We start from the raw sequence: 27,266 nt of genomic DNA on the forward strand, positions 1-27,266 counted from the left end.
AAAAGCCAATGAAGATCACAAAGTGAAGCAACAGTTCCAAGTCACAGAGCGCAGAATGAAAAGAGAGCCAGAATCCAACCTTCCTAACTTCCAGCCCACTTTTCATCCTACTCTACACGTTACGTTTCTGCTCAACACGACTTTGCTTAATGTTCAAAGGCTGGAGAGTATGACAACAAAGCCCTCCATCATAAAGCTTCAAAGCTAGGAGATGAAAATAGGTTACAAACACACACATACACATATATATGACCAACATTTGAGTGTAATCACATCTCAGTATAACCCAAGGGGAGAGGCAGGTGTGGCAAAATCACTGGATTGGGAGCCAGGCTTTCCAATGAACTCATTATGTGAAACTTACTCAAATTATTTAATCTCTTAGTGCCTTCTTGGATCTCTAAGACCCCTTCATGATCTAATATTTGATGGTACTCTAAGATAACTCTAACCCACAATGGTGAAGAGTGCTTTTCAAAAATGTGGCTTTTAGAGGCACAAGGAAAGTTTCTCAGGGCAAAAACCCACCTGTTGTCTTGATTTCTCTCTTTTACCCACACAGCAAAAAAGTCTTCCTTCCAGGCATATTTGGCATAGAATTGCCTAGCATTTCCATTGCCCCCTTTCTCTTCTCAAAGCCAGAAGCCTTCCAATGGCCTACACAGCCTATGTAGTATGGCTGCCCACTTCCTCCCTTACTTCATCTACTACCTCTCCTTCCTTCCTGGCCCTCTGCCATGCTGAGCTTGCTCAGCCTCACACCTGACAGCCAAGTATCCACCTCAGGGCCTGTGCACTTGCTGTTCTCATTTATTCACCTCCTTCAGGTCTCTGCTCAAATATCTCTTCCTCAGAGTGACCTTCTTCAACCACTCCATAGAAACAGTACCCACCTAACCCTGTAGTCTCGACTCCTTCTCACTTTTTTCCATAGCACTTATCACTACCATTCAAATTATTTTTAATGGTCATTTCTCTCTTTCGCCACGAGAATGTAAGCTCCATGAGAACAAGTACAGGTCGACCACTCTAGGAAGAGAAAATTCATTTGAGAATTCCAGGAAGCTGGCAAATGCCCTTCCGCAGTTTTTCAGGTGGGATTCAAACCATCCCACTTCCTTCCAGGCAAATACATTTCTTCCTGATCTCTGCACAAATAATTCCACTTCCTCTTATTTCCAGAACTGAACAATATTTGTCCCTTCCATATAGTAGGCCCTTGATATTTTCAGAAAAGAGTACTTAAAATGAAACAAGTTGGGGAAGGCTTTTGGCAATCAGTGAGCAAACATGTCAGCAGAGTGATCTTCATCAATGCTGTGTTCAAGTATTTTGACAAGTTGGGTTACCCAGGCCATTTGTGATCACTGGAGTTACTTGGTTTAAACTTCTCAGGCTGGAAGTGTGGCAATGACTGAGGCAAGCCACAAGTGCCAGGTGGTTAATTACATTTCTGTTACTAATTGTAGTGTGGCATTGTGTTCTCACAGTGAAGTAACATCTAGCATTTGAGAGCTCTCCCAGTTTCAGTTCTCCCCAGGTCACTGAGCTCCTTCCTGGGTAAGATGACTAACTCTATTATCTCCATTCTTTCACAATTTTAGGGAAGCTGTGTTTAGGCTTTGTGAAAGAGTTGTCCTCTTTACATTTCTGCCTCAATTAACCATGTATCACCTGGGCTTTCTTCAGCCCTTATTTCCTCAAAATGCCTAAACTAAACCTGGAAAGCAGGAAATGCTGGCTTTCTGGGTGGTTCCTTCAGCAATCTCCCCACACACTCCCATCAAGCTTGAGATCCTCTGTCAGTTTTCTCCCTTCTTCTGAGTAGAACTACTAAACTTAACTAGGACACTGGAGAGGAGTTTCTGGCAGAGCAGCAGTATAATAAAACATATCATGAGAAAGTTAACAGGGCCCAGCTCTGAGCAAAGTTACCATCCTGAAAGGCCTAATCATCCAAAGATGGAAAGGTCTTTCCCATGATGTAAAGAGCTGACTCCAAACTGACTCCAAACCCAGAGCCCCATAAAATCATGGAGCCAGGTATCAAATCTTTCATCCTACAGGCATTTAGAAGGGAACAAGTTTAGCTCTATATCATCGGAGACCCCTCATATAGGAAGTGGGGAACAATCTTCATTCCCATAGATTACGAAATGTTGCATCTTTTTCCATTTATGTAAACAATATTATTTGATGGCATCCCTTGGCCCCCACCAGGCTGCCTCACCGACAGATGTCCACCAGCTGGTCCAGCTCAGGGCAACTGCATTCATACATGTCCTGGCAGCTCATGTGGCTCTGGTTCATCAACTCTCCCAGCAGCTGGACCATGTTTTCAGGTGCTTCTTCACATATCTTCTTAAACTGGAGCACTCGCGCAGCCTCGCTGTACACATGCTTTGCCCGCTGATAGAGTTTGAAGATAAGCACTGACGAAGGAAGGAGATGGGGAGGGAGGTTGGGAATAGTTACTGGACAACCAAGTATAAAGAAAAATACACTTTTGAAGACTTTCATTTCTGTTTTCATTATCAATATCTTAAACTGTAATAGGTCTCTCTTTCACTGAAAGGATTCTTTCCATTGAAATGTGTCTATTTGCAAGTCAGTTTTACTTTTTTCTTGATACTAAATAAAATCTTGTAACGATATTTCCTTCACTTCACTCAACACACATGTGCATACACTTAATGTGCAATCTAATCCATCCCAAATGAAGAGAGACGTTAACATGTATCGAGTACACCCTACATGCCAGACACTTTGAAAGTACTACTTTGTGCCACCGCGCCCGGCCCAGCACTTTGGGAGGCCGAGACGGGCGGATCTCGAGGTCAGGAGATTGAGACCATCCTGGCTAACACGGTGAAACCCCGTCCCTACTAAAAAATACAAAAATCTAGCCGGGCGAGGTGGCAGGTGCCTGTAGTCCCAGCTACTCCGGAGGCTGAGGCCGGAGAATTGCTTGAACCTGGGAGGCAGACGTTGCAGTAAGCTGAGATCACGCCATTGCACTCCAACCTGGGTGACAGAGCAAGACTCTATCTCGAAAAAAAAAGTACTACCTCGTATAGTTCTCATCACAGCACTGAGGGATGTACAGTATTATCCCTGTTAACAGAAAGGAGGAGGCTCAATAGAGTGAACTGCCATGCTTAAGGTCACACATCCAGAACGTGGCGGAAGCTAAACAGATCAGGGATGCCTGACCCTAGAGCCATGTTCTTTCCACTCTGCCCCAATAGAAAGGACCCCTGAAAATTCTTAACAGTGGCAATTTTTTAATAAAAATAATATATATCCCAGATAAACACAATTATTTATATGAGACATATAATATATATATACCTATATATATATGTGTATGTGTATATATATATACACTGCAGCATTATTTATCATAGAAGAAAGTAAGAAACAACTCAAGTATCTAATAACAGAGGACTTTAAAAAATTATGCTATATTCATTTTTGAAATATTACTGCTATCAAGACTCAGATTCTAAGGCAATTTGATATATAGGAAATTATTCATTATTAAGTGAAAAAACAACCTGCAAAACTATATGTACAACTGATACTAATTTTCCATACACACATACATATATTTATGTATATTTTAATTTAAAAAACTGATAGGAAAGCACCAAAATGTTAATAGTAGTTATCTCTGTGGTCCATTATGGGTACTTTTTCCAGATTACCCACAATGACTCTGTAATTTCAGCTACAGAAATATGGCCTATTGCAATGGCTATGTCTATAATGCTTACACATTCCTGTGAATAACAACTTAGACTTCCTTACCATTTTCACCCATACTGAACAGTGGCTTAGCTAGTGTGGTGGGTCTGGGAAAATTTTGGAATATTTATGAAAATTCCCAGGCCTAGGGGAAAGAGACAGGGCTGAAAATCAAGAAGTTTATAATTTATTTATTTTTTTAATTTTACTTTAAATTCTGGCATACATGTGCAGAACATGCAGGTTTCTTACATAGATATACGCATGCCATGATGGTTTGCTGCACCCATCAACTCGTCATCTCTATTAGGTATTTCTCCTAATGCTATCCCTCCCTTACCTCCCAACCACCGACAGGCCCCAGTGTGTGATGTTCCCCTCCCTGTGTCCATGTGTCCATTGTTCAACTCCTACTTATGAATGAGAACATGTGGTGTTTGGTTTTCTGTTCCTGTGTTAGTTTGCTGAGAATGATAGTTTCCAGCTTCATCCACATCCCTGTAAAGGACATGAACTCATCCTTTTTTATGGCTGCATAGTATTCCATGGTGTATATGTGCCATATTTTCTTTATCCAATCTATCATCGACATATGGATTGATTCCAAGTCTTTGCTATTGTGAATAGTGCCGCAATAAACATATGTGTGCATGTGTCTTTATAGTATAATGATGTATAGTCCTTTGGGTATATACCCAGTAATGGGATTGCTGGGTCAAATGGTATTTCTAGTTCAAGATCCTTGAGGAATTGCCACACTGTCTTCCACAATGGTTGAACTAATTTACACTCCCAACAACAGTGTAAAAGCGTTCCTATTTCTCCACATCCTCTCCAGCATCTGTTGCTTCCTGACTTTTTAATAATTGCCTTTCTAACTGGTGTCAGATGGTATCTCATTGTGGTTTTGATTTGCATTTCTTTAATGACCAGTGATGATGAGCTTTTTTTTCACATGTTTGTTGGCCACCTAAATATCTTCTTTTGAGAAGTGTCTGTTCACATCAAAAAGTCTGTAATTTCTTAACAGCTCTGTGACAACTAGCTATACACAAATTGCTACCTTTATAATACTCTATTTCCTCACCTCTAAAATGAGGTTGAGAGTCACTTCTCAGGATCCTTCCAGCCCTAACATTTTATAATTCTATGAAGGGCTTCTTCCTCCAAGAGTCCTTCAACATTCCGCCCATATTGTTTTTTTTTTTTTTTTTTTTTATTATACTTTAAGTTCTAGGGTACATGTGTATAACGTGCAGGTTTGTTACATATGTATACTTGTGCCATGTTGGTGTGCTGCACCCATCAACTCGTCAGCACCCATCAATTCATCATTTATATCAGGTATAACTCCCAATGCAATCCCTCCCCCCTCCGCCCCCCATGATAGGCCCCAGTGTGTGATGTTCCCCTTCCCGAGTCCAAGTGAACTCATTGTTCAGTTCCCACCTATGAGTGAGAACATGCGGTGTTTGGCTTTCTGTTCTTGTGATAGTTTGCTAAGAATGATGGTTTCCAGCTGCATCCATGTCCCTACAAAGGACGCAAACTCATCCTTTTTGATGGCTGCATAATATTCCATGGTGTATATGTGCCACATTTTCTTAATCCAGTCTGTCACAGATGGACATTTGGGTTGATTCCAAGTCTTTGCTATTGGGAATAGTGCCGCAATAAACATACGTATGCATGTGTCTTTATAGCAGCATGATTTATAATCCTTTGGGTATATACCCAGTAGTGGGATGGCTGGGTCATATGGTACATCTAGATCTAGATCCTTAATTCAAGATGGATTAGAGACTTAAATGTTAGACCTAATACCATAAAAACCCTAGAAGAAAACCTAGGTAGTACCATTCAGGACATAGGCATGGGCAAGGACTTCATGTCTAAAACACCAAAAGCAATGGCAACAAAAGCCAAAATTGACAAATGGGGTCTAATTAAACTAAAGAGCTTCTGCACAGCAAAAGAAACTACCATCAGAGTGAACAGACAACCTACAGAATGGGAGAAAATTTTTGCAATCTACTCATCTGACAAAGGGCTAATATCCAGAATCTACAAAGAACTCAAACAAATTTACAAGAAAAAAACAAACCCCATCAAAAAGTGGGCAAAGGATATGAACAGACATTTCTCAAAAGAAGACATTCATACAGCCAACAGACACATGAGAAAATGCTCATCATCACTGGCAATCAGAGAAATGCAAATCAAAACCACAATGAGATACCATCTCACACCAGTTAGAATGGCAATCATTAAAAAATCAGGAAACAACAGGTGCTGGAGAGGATGTGGAGAAATAGGAACACTTTTACACTGTTGGTGGGATTGTAAACTAGTTCAACCATTATGGAAAACAGTATGGCGATTCCTCATTCCGCCCATATTGTTTTACTTTATAAAGAAGATGCTGTTACTGGTAGCTTTTGTTTACATCCCCAGTTCTACTCTCTGCCCTTTTCCACCCTACTATCAGCCCCAAAGGCTGACCTGTATAGACTACACCAGTGAGTCCCCTGCCATCTAGATTTGAGAGCAGGAAAAGATCAGCAACAGATGGGAGGGAAAAGAGTGAGGAGGATTTATCCCCCCGCTCCTCCCTTGCAGAGCCATTTAGAGCTGGCACTGTCCCTCTACTGAAGGACATTGAACATCCTTCAAAATCTCCTTTTCTACATGACTCTCTCCTCCTGGGTCTGCCTCTAGGTTCCTCTCCCCTAAACTATGATTGCTTTTACGGAAGCACTTTTACATTTCTACTAATGAACCAATAAATCTTATTAAAGTTTCAGGTTTCATTTTTTCCCCTCTACAGCACTGTCTTTATAACTCTTATTTTCTTAGATAACCACTATATCATTATCACACCTAACAAAATTACCAGTGGTTCCTTAATATTGCCTCATATTAAGTCCATATTTAAATTTTCCCAATTGTCCACCAGTTCAAATTTCAATTGGTTTACACCAAGATCCAAACAAATTCCACACATTATATTCAGTTGTTATGTCTAATAAGTCTCTTTTAGTCAATCAAGAATTTAGTAGTTTAGTGATTTTTGATACTCTGGATTTACAATATCCTATCCAAGCATATTTTAGGGCCATATCCTATAATGAAACTCAATACAGTCCATTAGGGAGAGTACACTTTGGTTTTCCTTTAGGATTACATACTTCTTTAGGATTAAATATTTTGTTTTAGGATTAAATATTTTAAAATGGAAACTATCCAGAGAGATGTTTTCTATTAAACCCAGGACTGGTGCTTTGATTTTGACAAAAAACATTCACAAGATACCCACCAGACTACCGGAACTTCACAATCCTGGCACCTTCCTGAATCTGTTCTCTTCTTGCAGAGGAAGTGTTTCACAGCAGGACTTCTGAATACCTTAGTGTCTAACAAGGACTCTTGCTGGGCATTCTGAAGGTGCATGAGAGATTGCCATGGCTTGCAATCTCCTGAATGGTAGTAACTCAGACAACAAGGGAAAGGGCAGAAAGGGCATCTGTTTTCAATTGTGAAATAAAAATCCTGCCAAAAGCCACAACAGATTTGGAGACCATCCTTTGGGTGGGAAAGCAGTTCTGTGTTGGCTGAATGTCACAAATGCTCTCTGGATTCAGGGTTCTGGCTTGTTATGTACTGGCAACTCATCAGGTCTCTGTTATACAGATATCAAAAAAATGCAAGAAAATCTGAAGCTTTATCCATAACCGCTTTCTTCCCTGTCCAGCTAACATGATAGCCGGATGTTCCAGCTGTCTATGAGCTCTTGTAATCATCGGGAGCAATTATTACATTAAAGGATGAAGGAAGCTGTTTCTTACTATGTTCATTGTATGCATGATTACTTTCAAGGCAAATTCAATTGAAGAATATAACACTAGATGATACTTTCCTCCAATATTATTAATGGCCTATCCTATTCATGAGAAATCCAAAGCTTCAAAGTGGGATGCACTGCATAGTCTTCAGAACACTGATTTTCTCCAATGTGAATCTTACATAATCCCTGAATCTAGTCATGAAATCACAGCACAAATTCTGAAATCTAAATGTTCATGGCCATATGTACTTACACTGAAAAATACATATTTCATTTTGTTGTAGTAATTTTGACTTGTATAATAAATTCTATTGGCTAAATTCCTTCTGACTGGCCTCCTAGCTGTGCTTCCAGCACACCACGTGGCTCCTGCGATAGGTCTGTGGCAGTAGCTGTTTTGTTGTCCTGAAATGCTCTTCCCCATGATCTTCACATGGCTGGTTCCTTCTTGTGGTTCAAGACTCAGATGTCACAGCTTTAAAGAGACTCAGCTCCAATCTGGAGTAGCCCCATTTTCTCCATTCTGTTTTATGCTCCCAACACCTATCACCATCCAATATTTTCCTGTGTGTTCATTTGTTCATTGGTTTGTGGTTGTCTCCCACCAATGTCTAATTTCTTCACAACTATCTCTAGCAGCTAAAATAGGATCTGGCACTTAGTAGGGGTTCAATAAATGTTTACTGAATGAATGATTCCGATCCTTCTCCTTGTAACAAAACTGCACTGAAACTAGGCTAAATAAACAGTAGTGAAACAAGTACAATACAGAATATAAAGGAGACGTACTATTTTGACAATTTATACTCACTGGCATCCTCACCACAAAGTGGGGAAAGTTTGCTAAAATAAAGTTTGGAAACAATTAGTAAACTTCAGTGCCCAAAGTATACCCTAATACTCATTATCACAGATGGCTGAGAATTGTTTATGTTGTATTTTGCTTTATAGATGTGAGAGAAAAAGAGATTTCTAAAACAAAATGTGTTTCAAATAAAAGAGAAAGAATACAAAAATAGATAATCGTAAACAGTTAAAATTAGTTTTTTTCTTTTAGGCAATCTTTGTAACAAAGAGTTGCCTATTAACGTTTTCCTTTAAAAGATGGTTACATAGTTTATGATCAGAACCCATCTCTAACCAAGGAATCTAAATCAGGGCACACATAATTAGTTATTTTGTTGGATCTCTGGTGGGAAAGGGTGAGGGAAAGCCTTTGACAGGTGAGGCACACTGAGCACCATTTTAAGCTCTGAGGACAGCAGGTCAACAGTAGATAGAGGACATGTCTATTTCATCTCTGAAAGAGTCCCACTGATTTAAATTTAACCTCTGCATACAAGAGCTAGTGGCCTCTTCTTTATTACCTCATCATCTGCTAAGAGCAATGCCAAAAGCACTGAGTCATCTGAAAGAGCTTCACTGATTTAATTTTAAGTTCTCCATGCAAGAGCTGGTGGCCTCTTCTTTATTACGTCATCTTCTGCTAAGAGTGATGCCATAAGCACTGAGTATGATAGTCATCTAGCAACAGGGAACCAACAGTTCTTATTGAGCACCTACTATGCACCCAATACCATGCTCCAAATGACGGGAAAGCCACAGGAAGTAGAACCTCTGCATTAAGGGAACTTATAACTTACTTATTCAGATAAGACAAACCACGATGCCAATAGACAGTGAGCAACTGCAGCAGACATCTGAGTGCTGGAAATGCTGAAGGTGCATTAAGAAGACGGTTTGCTGGGGAAGGACCAGCAGTGGGAGATGTCACAGGAGAGGGGTCTGAGCCACACAGTGTCCCTGCTGTGAAGAGAAAATGGCCAAAGGCCCAAGGTGGGAACAGGCAGAGTGTGTTCATGGGCCTGAAGAGAGCAAGCTGACTAGAATCTGGCTCTCTAGAAAGCCATCCTCACATCTGAGGTTTTAACATCCTCAGCTACATCCACTATACAAAGATTACAAACTAACAACCCATGCGCCACAGCCAGCCACGGTGATGCCTTCTTGATTCAAATGTCTTTATGCTGGAAGATTTACCTAAGAATCTGGATTTCTACTTACTTTGGAAAATCGGAAGGTCTGACAGTGCTGGATCTGCATTACTGTCTAGCAACTGTTGACTGGAGCTGAGGAGTACCTACCCCTTTGAGACAGGGTACATACACTTTATTCCACACAGTTCTCACCATTCCCAACTATGTGACCCTTAGCCTGCCTCACTAGTTTATATGCCAGGCTGGTCCTTGCAGGTGTGTGCTTGTGGTCCCTGTTCTATAAAACTTTCTATAATAGGACTTCTCAGCAGAAGAGTGGACATGTATCTTCCCTGAGTGGGTCATCATGCCATAACGAGCCACTGTTACTGTTACTATCAAATATCACCTCCCATAGGTGCACTGATAAACAATGTATTGAATTATAATCTGTCTTCCTGTAACCTCTACTCTTTGGTCTTGGTTCTGTTCCCCAGACATATGTAAACACAAGGTAACCCTTCCGATATCTGAAGACAGCTCTCACGCACCCTGCCTTTTACACATTGTGGAGGGTCCACTATGTACCTGCTTAGGGACCAATAATGAATAAGTGTATTAAACAGGGTTCTCCAGTGGGACAGAACTAACAGGATATATAGGTATATAAAAGAAGGAGAATTGGCTGATATAATCACAAGGAGAAGTCTCCTGATAGGCTGTCTCCAAGCTGGGGAGGGAGAGAGGACAGTAGTATGACTCAGTCCAAGTCTGAGAACCTCAAAACCAGAGAAGCCAACAGTACAGCCCTCAGTCTGAAGCCAAAGGCCCTAGGACCCCCAGAAGGTTGCTGGTGTAAGTCCCAGAATCCAAGGCTGAAGAACCTAGAATCTGATGTCTAAGGGCAGGAGGAGACGAAGCAAGCATCTGACACAGGAAGAGAAAGGGAGCAAGAGGACTCAGCAAAACCCATCTTCTTCCACCTGCTTTGTTCTACCCATACTGGCAGCCAGTTGTATGGTGCCCACTCACATCACAATAAGATAAGCTATTTACTTTCCACAAGTAATAGTCTACTAGAAAGAAATCATTAAATGAGATCAATAAAGGGCGAGATATGCTAAAGCAGCATCTCACAGCTAAAATAGAGGCACACAGTCAAGAGGGTGTCTGGATCTAGATGCATGTGAGAGTAGAGCTTGAGATAAAGACTTGGATGCAGAGAGCAGAAATCTAGAAAGCAGGGGTGAAAGAGGAAGAAAAGTGATTCAGGAAAGAAAGCAAGCCAAAAAAGGGGGCTTAGTGAGCAGATTAACTATGTGGACAGCTCCCGGCCTAATCTCTCAGGGATCTCTCTGAAGAGTCATGTTGAATGTGCCTACCATTGGCCCACAGGCAATGGGAAGGCTGGGGCATTGACCCACTCACATTCTCATTGTTTGAGTGTTTCCCCCAAGAAGGGTTAACTTCTCCACAAAGATATGCCTGGGTAACACGTCTGCCTTCAGTGACTATGGAGAATGCACAAAGGCTACAAAGAAGAGGCACTCATACAAGCTGCTAGCTTAACATGGGCTGCCAGCAATGCTGAAATCAGGTAGGCCAAGGGGATGTAGCACAGTAATCATTACATCCACTGAGGAATTAAACCAGTGAAGTCTAAATAGATGAGTAGGTGTTCAGCAAACCAATGGAACGGTGGGATAAGAACCAAAGAAAAGGGTTGGGCAGAAAGAACATCAAGAGCAAAGACATAGAGACTATAAATCATTAGGTGCTTTTAGAGAACACAGAGTACTTTGACTACTGGAGCATGAAAAGAGGATAAAGAAATAGAAGCAGCAGAGAATGTAATGGGAGAGAAAATCAAAGCAATGGGCTGAGGCCAGATAATGAGAACTTTGAATGTCGTGCTAAGATGTTTAAATTGTATCCTGCAGATAAGTGGTTCTTGGCCCTTTAAGGATTTTAGAACCTTTTGAGAAGTAAATAAAAGAATGTACCCTCTCCCCCATGTGAATGAACAAATAACCAAAATACTCCATATAACACAACAAACACACAGATTCCATAAAGCTATTGTTGAATCCAGGTTAAAAATTTCAGTTAGATTGAGAAAAGGATATGCTTGTCAATAAATGGTGCTGAGAAAACTGGATATTTATATGCAGAAGAAGAAAATAGACTCCTATCTCTCACCATATAAAAAAATCAAGATGAATTAAAGACTTAAATGTAAAAACCAAAACTATAAAACTAGTAGAAGAGAACAGAGGGGAAATGCGTCAGGACACTGGTATAGGCAAAGATCTTATGGGTAAGACGACAAAAGTCACCAGTGACAACAATAAAAACAAATAGGACAACATGAAACTAAAAAGATTCTACACAGCAAAGGAAACCTATCAACAGAGTGAAGAGACGACCTGCAGAATGGGAGAGAATACCTGCAAACTACTCATCTAACAAGGAACTAACATCCAGAATATACAAAGAACTCAACTCAACAATAACAAAAATGCAGTTAAAAAATAGGCAAAGGGTCTGAATAGAGATTTCTCAAAAGAAGACATATAAATGGCTGACAGGTATATGAAAAAATGCTTAACATCACTAATCATCAGGGAAATGCAAATCAAAACCACCATGAGATATCATCTCACCCAGTTAGAATGGCTACTATCAAAAAGACAAAAGCGTAACAAGTGCTGGTGAGGATGCAGAGAAGAGGGAACTCCTCTACACTGCTGGTGGGAATGTAAATTAGTTCAGCCACTGTGGAAAACAGTGTGGAGGTTTCCGAAAAAACTAAAAATAGAACTACCATGATTCATCAATCTCACTACTGGGTATTTATCCAAAAGAAAGAAAATCAGTATATCCAAGGGTATCTGTGCCCCATGTTTATTTCAGCACTATTCACAATAGCCAAGATATAGGATCAACCTAAATGTTCACCAACAGATGAATGAATAAAGAAAATGTGGCATGTACACACAATGGAATACTATTGAACAATAAAAAAAGAATGAAATCCTGTCATTAGCAGAAATATGGATAAACCTAGAAGGCATTATGTTATGTGAGATAAATCAGGCAGAGAGACAAAAAAAACCACATGATCTCACCCATCTGCAGGAGCTAAAAATAACTAAGCTCATGGAAGTAGAGAATAGAATTATAGTTATTAGAGGCTAGGAAGGGTAGTGGGGGAAGGCAGGTAGAAGAGAATGGTTACAAAATTGTAGCTAGATAGGAGGAATAAGTTATAGTGTCCTATAGCACTGTAGAGTGACTACAGTTAACAAGAATTTATTATACATGTTCAAAAACACTAGAAGAGGCCAGGCATGGTGGCTCATGCCTGTAATCCCAGCATTTTGGGCGGATCACCTGAGGTCGGGAGTTCGAGCCCAGCCTGACCAACGTGGAGAAACCCGTCTCTACTAAAAATACAAAATTAGCCGGAAGTGGTGGCGCATGCCTATAATCTCAAGCTACTCAGGAGGCTAAGGCATGAGAATTGTTTGAACCCAGGAGGCAGAGGTTGCGGTGAGCCAAGATCATGCCACTGCACTCCAGCCTGGGCAACAAGAATGAAACTCCATCTCAAAAACAAAAACGAAAACAAAAACCAAGCAACTAGAAAAGAGGATTCTGAATGTTCCCAACACAAAGCCATGCTAAATGTTTGAGGTGATGTATAGCCTAATTATCTTGATTTGATCATTACACATTTGTATACCTGTATTGAAATATCACTCTGTACCCTATAAATATGTACAATTATCATATGTTAACTAAAAATTAAAGAAAAAATTCACTAAATAGTAAAAAATAAAATAATTCCAGTTAGAAATAAGAAATCATTATGTTTTTAGTAATTATATCAGTCAGGATTCTTGTTTGTGAACAACAGAAACCTACACCAACTACCTCAAGCAAAAAAGAAACTTATTTTGAAGATACTAAGAAGCTCACAAAATCTTTTAGGATTAGATATTTCCATTCTCTATTAGAACGTGAAACCAGGTGGGAAGAGGTTAGAAGCTAAGGGAAGCAGCCAGTGAAGAACTGCCAACATCATTCCACAAGAGCAGTCTGGATGTGACACTGGAATTTAGACACTTTATCAACTGACGTATGCCTGTTAGACTCAAAGCCCCAGCCATAAACACGTGCCCGGACACCAGAAGAAGCCTAATACCCTTGTCCACATGCAGGTGTCAAGTGACTCAAGAGACAAATCTGACCCTTCAACTTCTACCATAGAAGGCAAGACCCTCCCCATCACCAACATACACATAGCAGATTTCCCTGAGATGGAAAAGGGGCCCAGATGCTAGGTAGCCAAAACTATGGCAGCTGCAACCTGCCCCCTGCAGCAGTGAAATACCACAACTATTTGAGTCTTCTCTCCAGAGCAACCTTCCAAGTTCCAACATGATTGAATTTCCAGTCTCCTTCACCTGTTTATTCTTCCAAATACACTTTAGTCTGTGTATGCCCTTCTTGAAGGGTGGTTCCCACGCCTGAATGCAGTTCTGGACGTCAGTCTGATGACTGCAAGGGAGAGCTGGACCATCATCTCCCTCATCCTTTATGCAGTGACTTTCTCCACGTAGCCTCATATCACCAAAGTGCATAAAGGTTTGTAAATACAGAAGAATGCAGAGCATTTGTTTTCAGCTATCAAGCTAAAAAGTAGTATTTTAAGAATATTTTATTACCTTAAATGAAGGTTATCTCAGGATAATTAATCATAAAGAATAAATATGCTGGTCTGAGATAATTGGAAATCTTTATCATGTAAGTATATAATTAATCTTTCTGAGACTTTCATACCCCAGAATATTTTCCCACTGTTTGAGTGAGGGGCGAAAAGTAGTTGTGGCTGTAGCTGGCTGTGCACAATCATATAACTATACATTACTGGTCAATTTCTCTAACAAATAGAAAGCTCCACTAAGCTAAACCAAGAGTTAGTCTCCAAGAAGAGCAATTCAGAGGTGGATGAGGAAAACCACTTCAGAACCCAGAACAGAGTCCTGTTTTCCTTTGCAGCAAAGTTATAATAAGGACTCTGTGCTCTGAGGCAAAGACTCTTTGGAGCATTTAAGCAATATAATTGAAAAACACTTGAATAATCCTCATTGAAGCTGGAGTGTGGTTTCAAATTTATTTTCCTAGTAATAATATTTTTTAAAAATGTTAAACTTCTGAAATGGTCAAACCCACATAAAATAAACTGCTGTTTTCAGCCACATTAGTATCCCATTCCCATGCAGCAAAGACTAAATTAAATTAGCATTTTACATTTAAAGGGAAAATATCTTTACCTGATTTTAAAAGCAAACCCGCTGGTGAAAAAAAAAAAAATGCACTTTCAACATAAAACACACTAATCCATGGAAAAGTACATTCCAAAAAGCATTTGTGAATATTTGAAAATCAACAGCATAAAACTGTGTTATGGAGAGTAACGGTGCTCCTCGTGTTTATGGCTTCCCTTTCTCAGATTTCCAAAGTAGTGAGCGCCTTCAAGGTCTGTTCCGTAGTACATGTTACTCCTCTGATCAAACCCTTTGCCTCACTCCACTGTAGTCACCCTCACCTGCATTTTACACGATGGCATATACTAAGCTCCTGTAAATAAGTCCAGAGTCATTCACGTTACAAGACAGAGCCCATCACTCTCTTCTTTCCATTCTACCCTCTACCTTTGTAGTATGGATTCTTACCATCCCATGTCTGTACCATTGCACTACCTTCTAACTGGTATCCCTCTCCCCTCTAATCAACCTGCTCATACATACCATGACAAACTTCCCGAAGTGCCATTTTGATTGTGGCATTTGTGAATATTTCATTGCATCAAAATCTAGCATATTTTTCCATTGCCCAACAAATTAAAGCCCCCACATTTCAATTCATCAAGACACATCAACAGTCCCCCAAATGGTATGGTTGTGACACTATCCTCTCCCTGTTGACTTGAGATGCCTGCCCTGCACCATCACTGCCTGTCCACTGGCAGCATGCAGAGTCCCAGAATGAAGACACTGCATCAGCATCCTACCCAGTCTGATTCTGCAATCCCCACATCTCTTTCAGTATCAGCCTGGATGCCACCTCTTTTACAAAACTCTCAAAAAACATAAGTCAGAGGCATCCATACCTCCCACCTTGGCACACTTTAATTACTTTGTGTTCTTTTCTAATTATAGTTACCATATATTGCTTTAGGAGGGCAGGGACTGTGCCCTCTTTATATCTTTATAGCCCCTTTGGAACCTAATAGAGTGTCTTGAATATGGCAGGTTCTCAATACACATCATTTTGCTCTCATCCTATTAGCAAGGGAAGAATCTGAAGCTGCTCCCTGGATGAGCCATATTTTTGTGTCTCACTCTCTTGAGGGAATTACTTTCCCATTAATTTTCCAGAACTTTCCTAAAACTTTATTCTTGGAAAACATGAAAAGAGGAAACAATTTCAAGCCATTTGAAAAGGAGCCTAGAGAGTTAAGAGGGAATCTTGGTCAATGCAGAGCTGCAAGAAGGACTATGAGAAACAGTGGTCATGCTTGCCTAGAGCTGGCCTGGCCTGGTATTTTTACATGAAAGGGAATAAGATCTTGTCCTAGATTTCTTCTATTAACTGAATTACAGGAAAAATATATAAGGGAATAAAAAGGGATGAAAGAGAGGCAAAAGAAAAATTAGTGCCTACCTGTGAAATAACTAGCATATTTCTATTAGGACACTTTAGTTATTGTTTTAATGTTGTCTCCCCACAATATTAAGTAAGAATAAGGATTATGCTGGCCTTGCTGATTCTAATACACAGTACCTAGCACAGTGCTTAAATAGTTGGTTCTCAGTCAAACATTTGCTGATAAAGGAATAAAAATCTACCTCTATTTACTTATGTTATTTATTTCCCAATATGATGAAAAAGCAGGAGGTGACCAGATTACGTCAACAGTTTGTTATCTGGCATGTGAAATGACCCTACTAGATTACATAGGCTGTTGTCCGGAATTTGCTTTTGGAAGGCAGGCGCTGGAGCAGAACAGGAAGAGCCATCTAGGGACTGAAAGTGAGGGAGCTCTGAATCATGTGCCAAATGTGGCCTTTCCCTGAATTTCCTCAAGGCAAGTATTGAAGGACAATACACCTGCACTATACCTGAACTTTCCAAAATGCCATGCAGTATTAAGAAGATAAAAATCTTTCGCTTTCACAAACATCTAGAGATGTCCCTATTCTCAAGGTGTTTACACTACAACTGGCAATACCCTGAAAGAATAAATCAAGATGCTGCTATTTCACAGCACTCCATGATTACAAATGTGCTTATGCAGTTCTCCGGAAGCCAGTTGGGAAGTGAATGCACACAGGTGTGTTTGTTTGTAGTTTCTCTGCATTTGTGTTTATGTGCTTTTCCATAAGCAACCTTCCCCCCTTTATCAGATTCTTTTTCCTGTTTTCTTTATTCATATGACTCTTTCCACTGTGATCTTCATCCTCTCTGTCCCCCTTCACTTTTTAGGCTAAAATAAGATAAATGAAGCATATATCTTGCTATTTCTTGTGTTAATTAAGTAGACTTTTATATTGCTTCTTCTTGGAATATTTTATAACTTCTCATTAAAAGACTAAATTATATTGCTTTCCGATGTAGGTGGTCTCTGGTCTTTTTTACTGTTCCATCAGCGGCCCTTGACAGAATAAGGGTTTCCCAATATTAGAGAAGTCCTAATGGACTAAGGGTGTTAATCTTTGTGGTCTCTCCCATTCTAATCCTTTCTAAAGACAAAACAAGAAACCATCTTCCTCAAACATTTTCTAAAAAACTATGGAGCATCTCTACCCTGAATATAGAGTGGTGGCCTGTCATATTTTCATCTGAAACCTGCAGCATGAATGATGATCAAGTCAGATCTCATATAGTTAAACTGTTAGTGTCTATACACATTGGTCATTATTTTTGTTCTCATTACTATTGATATTTGGCAATAACCTGCTAAAAGCCACTAGATCCATTCACAGTTACTCACCTCAGCTGACTCTCATGGAAACAAATGGCACAGTAGGTAGAAAGTAGCATACAATTTCTAATTTGGAAACTTTCTTCCACCTGAAGCTAAGTATTTTGAAAGAGGACTACAGAAATTGAACAACTAATAAACAGAAGGAGATGTTTTCTTGAACTAGGATGTTAGAATGACTGGGAAGAAAGTGACAAGCCATCATTACCAAGTAAGCTTTCACCAGATCACATGCAGATAAAATGCCAGTATAAGAGAAATGTGCAACATAAAAAGAGATCACAGTATGTTTGTCTAATTCTTAAATGAAAATAACTTGAAATTTGATCAAGAGCAATATTCATTGTCCCAGATGTTTGGAAAAAATGTCAACTTCATATTTGTATATGAGAAAGTAAATTGGTTCTCATTGGTTCACCAAGATTTGATGGGATGAGACTCATAGCCACTCAACCTGGGAAAGTACAGTTATCAGGCTGCTTCCAAATATTCCAGCTCTCCTCACACATATTAAGACTACTTCCTCACCCTCACTGAAGTTCATCACATCCATCTGACTTGCTTTGGCCAATCGAATGAGCACTGCGGGGATGCTCACTGTTAAGAGCCAGAGAGCAATTAACAACATTACCTTCCTCCTGCCACAATGACTGTGGACAAACATGTTGAGATGGAGCCCTCTGAGCCTAGCTCCGTAAGTGTCTTAGATGAATGAACTCTGTCGCTGACTTATGTCAGATATACAGAGTGAGTAAGAAATACACTTTTGTTTGGTCAAGCCACTGAGACTTTGAAATTGTTTGTTACTAAAGCACAATCAGTTTGAACTTACCAATACAGGAGAATCACTTTGACCAAAATAAATGAATTTCACCATAAGAAAAGCTGCTTTGTATACAAAGAGAACATTTACTTATGCGGAAACCTACAAAATGTAAAAATGAAAGCATAAGTAGCAAAAAAGGAAAATAGGATGGCAAGATGTTGGCCTCTTAGGTAGATGATGACTATAGAAGATGCTTTCCTATAGATGTTTCCAAACTAGACAGAGGAGACAATGAGATGTCCTTATATCTGCAGAAGCCTCATTCTACTCAAAACATAGTATCTAATAACTTCACAGCTGATCCTTTGATAATTTCACTCCTGAAAGACAGAGATGCATCCATGATAAATTTAAGCAAAGGGCACACTGGGTAACATTTCCTTAAATACATATATTTACAAGTTTAGAAATTATACATTTTCCTTTCCTTTTCTTCCCTTCCTTCCCCTTGAGGCAGCCACAAATGAGAAGACCAGCAAGACTACAGCCAAAGAAGCAGCTGGGGCTGAGGAGGTGTACAGGAAATACAGGGTCAGAAACAAAGAGGCCCGCAAGGCTGGACCAAGGTGGTGGTCAGAGCTGAGGAGACCAAGGGGGTCAGTGATGCCAAGGCCAAGGAGGCAGCTGTGGTGAAGAAAACAGTTAGCAGGGTCAGGAAACCAGGTACATACAGGGAGAATGAGCAAATAAGTAAATATACTAAGAATGATGAGATACATGTGTTTTTCATGCTTCAAAGGTCTACATAGGAGCAGCTGGTGCCACGGCAGTTCAGTTACATTGTTACTTCTCTGCTGGCCTCAGAAGCCAGAACCATGCCACCATTAGCCTTGTGGGACAAGAGGCACACTGTGAGTACTGACCTACCTACCAGTGGCTGAGAAGCTGACCAACACACAACACAAATCACTGGTGTGATTCCAACACATATCCTAGGCTCTTCCTACAGAAGTTGAAAGTTTTACAATGCCGTGCCTTTAAATATCCTACTTAATAAGGTATGTTCACATTCATTTTTAGTTTTGAAGGGGGAAGGTGAACCAATGAATAGGGACATATCATGCACACATCTGAAAGAGGAAGTGGAATTCCCCGGTTATCTGCGATATCAGGTAAGGCCATTTTTTTTTGCAAGGAAACAAGGTAGGAACCTTTACTCCTGGCATGAACCTGTCCTCCATAGCCAGACAACTGAAAAGTCAATAGAAGCTGATGGGCAAAAAGAAGTGACCAGGCAGAGAGAGAAACAAAAAAGGACTAATGAAAGCAAATTTTCTGCAAACTTGACTTCCAAAACAACTTAAAGCATAATATCTTTTGTGTGGAAGAAAAATCATTATCATTTAATTTATTCTTTTATACTTTGTTTTACAACATTCTATTATTTCATCTTATAAAAACGGAAACAACAGACAAAACCAAAGCACCCATTTTATTGGCTTTCTCATTAGAAGTCCATCTCACAGATTTTAAGGATTTCAGTTCAACCAACATCTGTAAACTCTAGAAGGGTCTATAATTTCCTTTGGAGTTTCAACTCGCTTTATGGAAAACTTTTCTTCCAAAACATTTACAAGAAGAACAATGGAATCTGTTAGGATCACACAGTTTTTACTGCTTGATAGCTTATAAGCCACATTTAAATCAATTTTCTTCAAAATTGAAAACCCTTAATGGACATTTAAATTACTAAACAACTGACCCATTTTACATTGTAAAGCACCTTTATACTTTTTATTAGATAAAAACAAACTACTCTTCTTAGACTTAACCAAGATAATCTATGAAAACTGCATTTTTATTAAATGTGAAAATTCCATAGCACTTCTCATGGCTCTTCTAGAACACAACAGCTTACGCATATTATGGCCAAGTTGAGTTGTTCCTTAAATAAAGCAAGCTTCTAGATGCCACACAGTCTTATCTCTTCTAAGGCCAAAACACTAGAATGGGAAATAGCCATAAAAGAAACTCTTTGGACATAAAGCTACCTAACTTTATCACTACTGCTTAGTCTCAAGAAAAAATTAGAGCCCAGCAAAGTCAAAATTAGATATCACCTCCCGTAATTGGTGCAGGATTGCTAAGGGCAGCTTGTAAGTGTGCCAGAATTTAAAAAGTGATGGCAGAAAAAGTATTGGATTAAGTTAGAAGACTAGGATTTGGGATCTGGCTCCAGCTCGTACCACCCATGTGGTCCTGACAAATCACTAAATTCTCTCACCTCAGTTTCTTCATGTTGATAACCCTGTGCCCCAGGGTTGGTGTGAGATTCAAATTAGATGGTATGTGTAAAGGGTCATGTGGGAACTATAAAAGGTATAACAAGTTGTTTTGTTCTTTTTTTCTTTACAATTGACTCTAAGTGTCTTCCTAAAGAGCAATCTATGTCAGGGCTTTGTTCTTTATTAAAAGCCATGATTATCACCAGCACTTTGTCAGCATGTGGTCACAGGCAAAGTTGGTAACTGAAGTAATGAAATTTGGGTCTACCCCAGCACAGTGTGGCTAAGCAGCCAGGCCACCCCAACCCAGAGCAGTTTGGACACTCCCAAAAGAAATGCTCCCAACAAATTCCTTTTTTTTTAAAGCTAGAATCTAAACCACCTGACTCATTCTCTCTACTTTACTGCCTATTTACTTCCTCACAAATTCTTCTGTCCTCCAATGTGTGTTCCTGAGTTATATGCGTGATACACGTGCCTATCTCTCCTCACCCTGGCCACAGCTTCACATTTTCCTCTTGGGTCACACCATGGGAAACATCCCTCCCAATTACATCTGGCCCCTGAGGCTCCAAGACTCCAGACCACTCTACCATACCCTTAGACAATTCCTATCTGTGGGTAAGACCTGGCAAATAATCCTGAAACTATTCCTAAACAATTTCTAAACAACATCTAAAGGACTGAAGGATTTTGCTTTGTGTGTGTTTAATTTGAATGGCCACTGAGCATTTCTATATCTAATTATTAGAAATTTGGAAACAGAAAATAAGAACTGCACATGGGCCTTTGGAAGTCTGGCTGGTTTAACAGAAGCTTCAAGCCACAGCTTGATTTGAACATCTCTCCCTACACTGTCACCTCAAGGTCAACATCCTTAAAAAAAGAAATTGCAACCAAGAGTTTCATATCCAGACAAACTAAGTTTCGTAAGTGAAAATAAAATCCTTTTAAGACCAGCAAAGGCTAAGGGAATTCATGACCATCAGACCTGCCTTACAAAAGATCCTTAAGGAAGTGTTAAACATGGAAACAAAAAACTGGTACCTTCCACCACAAAACACACTTAAGTACACAGCCCACCAACACTATTGTATTAGTCCATTCTCATGCTGCCATACCAGAGACTGAGCAATTTATAAAGGAAAGAGGTTTAATTGACATAGTTCTGCATGACTGGGGAAGCCTCAGGAACTTACAACCATGGCAGAATGAGAAGCAAAATGTCCTTCTTCACACGGTGGCAGCAAGGTGAAGTGCCAAGTGAATGGTGGAAAAGCCCCTTATAAAACCATCAGTTCTCAAGAGAACTCACTCACACTCATGAAAACAGCAGCATGGGGATAACTGGCCCCATGATTCAATTACCTCCCAGGATCTCTCCCATGACATGCTGGGATTATGGGAACTACAATTCAAGATAAGGTTTGGGTGGGGACATAGCCAAATTATATCAACTATAAAGCAATTATATAATCAATTCTACAAAAAAACCAGCTAACAAAGCGATGACAAGATCAGACCCTAACATGTCAATATTAGCTTGGAATTTAAACAGGCTAAATGCCCCACTTAAAAGACACAGAGTGATGAGTTGGATAAAGAAGCAAGAACCAACTGCGTGCTGTCTTCAAGAGACTCATCTCACATGCAATGACACCTGTAGGCTCAAAGTAAAGGGATGGAGAAAGATCTATCAAGCAAAGAGAAGACAAAAGAGCAGGGGTTGCTATTCTTATTTCAGATAAAACAGACTTTAAGCTAACAATGATCAAAAAGGTAAAAAATGGGCATTACATAATGATAAAGGGTTCAATTCAGCAAGATAACTTAACTGTCCTAAATATATATTCACCCAACATTAGAGCATCCAGATTTACAAAACCAAGTTCTTAGAGACCCACAAAGAGACTTAGATAACCAAACAATAATAGTGGGAGACATTAAAACCCTACTCAGATCATCCAGGCAGAAAACTAACAAAGATATTAGGGACTTAAACTCAGCACTTGACCAAATGGACCTAACAGATATCTACAGAATACTCCACCCAACAACAGAATATACATTCTTCTCATCTGCACATGGCACGTATTATAAGACTGACCACATGCCCAGCCATAAAGTAATTCTCGACAAATAAAAAAAAATCATAACAATCATGCTCTCAGACCATATCACAATATATAAATAAATAAATAAATAAGAATGCAATACCAAGAAGATTTCTCAAAACCATACAATTCCATGAAAACTAAACAACTTGCTCCTGAATAACTTTTAGGTAAAGAAGGATATTAAGGCAATGAAATTAATTCTGTAAAACTAATGAAAACAAAAATATATCAGAATTTGTAAGACACAGCTAACGTAGTGTTAAGAGAAAAGTTTATAGCACTAAACACCTACATCAAAACATTAAAAAGATCTCAAATTAATAACCAAACATCACACCTAAAGGAACTAGGAAAACAATAGCAAACCAACCACAAAGCTAGCAGAAGAAAGTAAACAACCAAAATCAGAGCTGAACCAAATGAAATTGAGACATAAAAATCCACACAAAAGATCAACAAAACCAAAACTAGTTCTTTGAATGAATAAATAAGATTGACAGACTGCTGCCTAGATTAATAAAGAAAAAAGGGAGAAGATCCAAATAAACATAATCAGAAATGACAAAGGTGATATTGCCCCCGACCTCAGAGAAATACAAAAAACCCTCAGACACTATAGCAGACACCTCTGTGCACTCAAACTAGAAAACCTAAAAGAAATGGATAAACTCCTGGAACTCTAAAACCTCCCAAGACTGAACCAGGAAGAAACTGAATTCCTGAACAGACAAATAAAAAGTTCTAAAATTGAATCCGCAATAAAAAACCTACCAACCAGAAAAACCCCTGGAGCAGATGGATTCACAGTCAAATTCTACCAAACATATAAAGAAGACCTGTTACCAATCCTACTGGAATTATTTCCAAAAATTGAAGAGGAGGGACACCTGCCTAACTCATTCTATGAGGCCAGCATGATTCTGATACCAAAACCTGGCAAAGACACAACAAAAAAAGAAAACTTCAGGTCAATATCCCTGATGAATATAGATACAAAACTACTCAGCAAAAACTAGGAAACTGAATCCAGCAGCGCATCACAAAGCAAGTCCACCACAATCAAGCAGCCTTGATTTGCCACATAGAATTAAAAACAAAAACCATATGATCATCTCAATAGAAATAAAAAGACTTTCAATAAAATTCAAGAACTCTTTATGTTAAAAACTACCAACAAACTGGGCATCAAAAGAACATACCTCAAAATAATGAGAGCCATCTATAACAAACCCACAGTCAACATCATACTGAACAGGCAAAAGCTAGAGACATTCCCCTGAGAACCAGAACAAAAAAGGATGCTCATTCTCGCCTATTCAACATAGTATTGGAGGTCCTAGCCACAGCAATCAGGCAAGAGAAAGAAAGAAAAGGCATCCAAGTAGGAAAATAGAAAGTCAAACTATCTCTCTACACTGACAATATGATACTATAGCTAGAAAACCCCATAGTCTCTGCCCAAAGGCTTGTGGAACTGACAAATAACTTCAGTAAAGTTTCAGAACACAAAATCCATGTACAAAAATCAGCAGTATTTTCATACACCAGTAACGTCCAAGCTAAGCGCCAAATCAAGAACACAATACCATTCACAATAGCCACAAAAAGAATGAAATACTTAGGAATATAGCTAACTAAGGAAGTGAAAGATCTCTCCAAGAAGAATTACAAAACATGGCTGAAAGAAATCAGAGACAACACAAACAAACAGGAAAACACTCCATGATCATGGGTTGGAAGAATCAATATTATCAAAATGGCCACACTGCCCAAAGCAATTTACAGATTCAATGCTTTTCCTATGAAACTGCCAATGTCATTTCTCACAGAATTAGAAAAAAAATTCAAAAACTCAAATCAAAAACGGGCCCAAATAGCCAAAGCAATCCTAAGGAAAAAGAACAGAGTCATTACACTACTCAACTTTAAACTATACTACCAGGCTACAGTAAACAAAACAGCATGAAACAACAGACATATAGACTGATTTCTAGTAAAACAACAGACACATAGACTGATGCAACAGAATAGAAAACTCAGAAATAAATCCATACACCTACAGCCATCCGATCTTTGACAAAGTCAACAAAAATAAGCAATGGAGAAATGACTCCCTATTCAATAAATGGTACTGAGATAACTGGCTATTCATACACAGATAATGGAAACTGGACCCCTTCCTTTTACCAGATACAAAAATCAACTCAAGATAGATTAAAAACTTAAATGTAAGACTTAAAACTATAAAAATCCTAGAAAAAAAAAAAAAGCCAGTATATTCAGTTCTGAACATAGACCTTGACAAAGATTTCATGATGAAATCTCCAAAAGCAACTGCAACAAAAACAAAAATTGACAAGTGGGACCTAAACTAAAGAGCTTCTGTACAGCAAAAGAAACTGTCAACAGAGTAAACAGACAACCTATAGAATAGGATAAAATTTTTGCTAACTATGCATCTTACAAATGTCTAATATCCAGAATCTATAAAAATTATAAACAAATCAACAAGCAAGAAACAAATAACTTCATTAAAAAATAGGCAAAGGACATGGACAGATACTTCTCAAAAGAAGACATACACATGGCCAACAAGCATATTAAAAAAATGCTCAACATCACTAATCATTACAGAAATGCAAATTAAAACCATAATGAGATATCATCTCACACCAGTCAGAATGGCTATTACTAAAGTCATAAAATAACAAATGTTGCCAAGTTTGCCAAGAAAAGGGAATGCTCATACACTGCTGGTGAGAATGTAAATTAATTCAGCCATTGTGGAAAACAGTTTGGAGATTTCTCACAGAACTTAAAACAGAACTACCATTCAACTCAGCAATCCCATTACTGGGTATATACCCAGATGAATATAAATCATTCTACCAAAAAGACACATCTGGTCGGCTGTGGTGGCTCACGGCTGTAATCCCAACACTTTGGGAGGCCAAGGCGGGCAAATCACGAGGTCAGGAGTTCGAGACCAGCCTGGCCAACATGGTGAAACCCTATCTCTACTAAAAATACAAAAAATTAGCTGGGCATCATGGCGGGTGTCTGTAATCCTGGCTACTCAGGAGGCTGAGGCAGGAGAATCTCTTGAACCAGGAAGGCGGAGGCTGTAGTGAGCCAAGATCACACCACTGCATACCAGTCCAGGCAACAGAGTGAGACTCTTGTCAAAAAAAAAAAAAAGACACAAGCACTTATATATTCACTGCAGCACTATTGACAATAGCAAAGACATGGAATCAAACTAGATGCCCAATGGTTGACTGGATAAAGACAATCTGGTGCAAATACACTGTGTGTGGAATACTATGCTGCCATAAAAAGGAATGAAATAATGTCCTATGTAGCAACATGGATGCAGCTGGAGGACATTATCCTAAACAAATTAATGCAGGAACAGAAAAAATACCATATGTTCTTAATTGTAAGTGGGAGGTAAACACTGAGTACATATGGTGACAAAGAGAGGAAAAATACACACCAGGGCCTAACTGAGGATGGTGAGTGGAAGGAGAGTGAGAGTCAAAAAACTACTCTTTGGATACTATGTTCACTACCTGGGTGACAAAATCATGTGTACACCAAACCCCAGAAACATGCAATTTATACATGTAAGAAACCTACATGTGTATGTCCTGAACCTAAAATTAAGTTGAAAAAGAAAATAAATAAGAGTTCTGGAAAAAAGGAAGATGAAGCATGCCTCATTTTCATAAAAACTGTGAAGTCATTATTCTTCAGGAGGAAAAGCTTATGAATATATACATAGAAAGAGAGGCAGAGAGACAGAAATACATGTTGTATGATAAGCAAATTGCTCTTTGTATTTTCCAAAGCATTCTGGGAAATTTACTTATTCAAAAAAATTCTAAAAGAAGGGAAGGAAATACAGGCAGATGTAGAAATAAAGGAAGATGGATACAGAGAAAGAGAATAGGTCATGGATTAAGAAGTATAAGCAAAAGATAAGAATTACATTAAGCTTTTAAGACAGGTAAAAACTGCATTTCAGAACAGGGAGAAAATTCATTTATAAAAGCGCAGTGGTGTTTAGGATTAGAAGCCCAGAGGGAAGACGAAGCTTCCAATTAGTAAGTGGAATGGCCCAACCAAGGTAACACTGTCCACACGGGCGCATATGGGCTCCAAAGGGACACAGGACAGAACGTAGTTAAGACAGGACTAGAAGAGTTCAGGCAATTAGGTAATGGTAAGCCTCTGAAGGCTTCTAAACTAAGTGACACCATGAAATGACTCTTAAGATCATTTGACAGTCAACATTTTCAATGTCTATTAAGACTTTCTCACCTTTTCAACAATAACTCCCAAATCTAATTACTATATCATTTGAATCTTTACCTGTTTTACATCTCTATTTAGATATCTTGCTATCACACCAAATTCAATGATAGATCTATCTATCTATCTATCTATCTATCTATCTATCTATCTATCTATCTATC

The 27,266-nt window shown here is 39.1% G+C and overlaps 1 protein-coding gene across 11 annotated transcripts in view; it reads right to left on the reverse strand.

Annotated features, from left to right (window-relative positions):
- The window catches only part of GALK2 (galactokinase 2), a 220,164-nt gene that overhangs the window by 49,989 nt on the left and 142,909 nt on the right, over positions 1-27,266 (reverse strand). For all 11 annotated transcript variants that reach the window (XM_023227250.3, XM_023227248.3, XM_023227245.3 and 8 more), the window contains one exon: positions 2,231-2,432. In XM_023227250.3, coding sequence (XP_023083018.1) covers positions 2,231-2,432 — 202 coding nt within the window. The remainder of the gene's footprint in view (positions 1-2,230; positions 2,433-27,266) is intronic.

Source organism: Piliocolobus tephrosceles, chromosome 6 (assembly GCF_002776525.5).
Source record: "Piliocolobus tephrosceles isolate RC106 chromosome 6, ASM277652v3, whole genome shotgun sequence".
NCBI lineage: Eukaryota > Metazoa > Chordata > Mammalia > Primates > Cercopithecidae > Piliocolobus > Piliocolobus tephrosceles.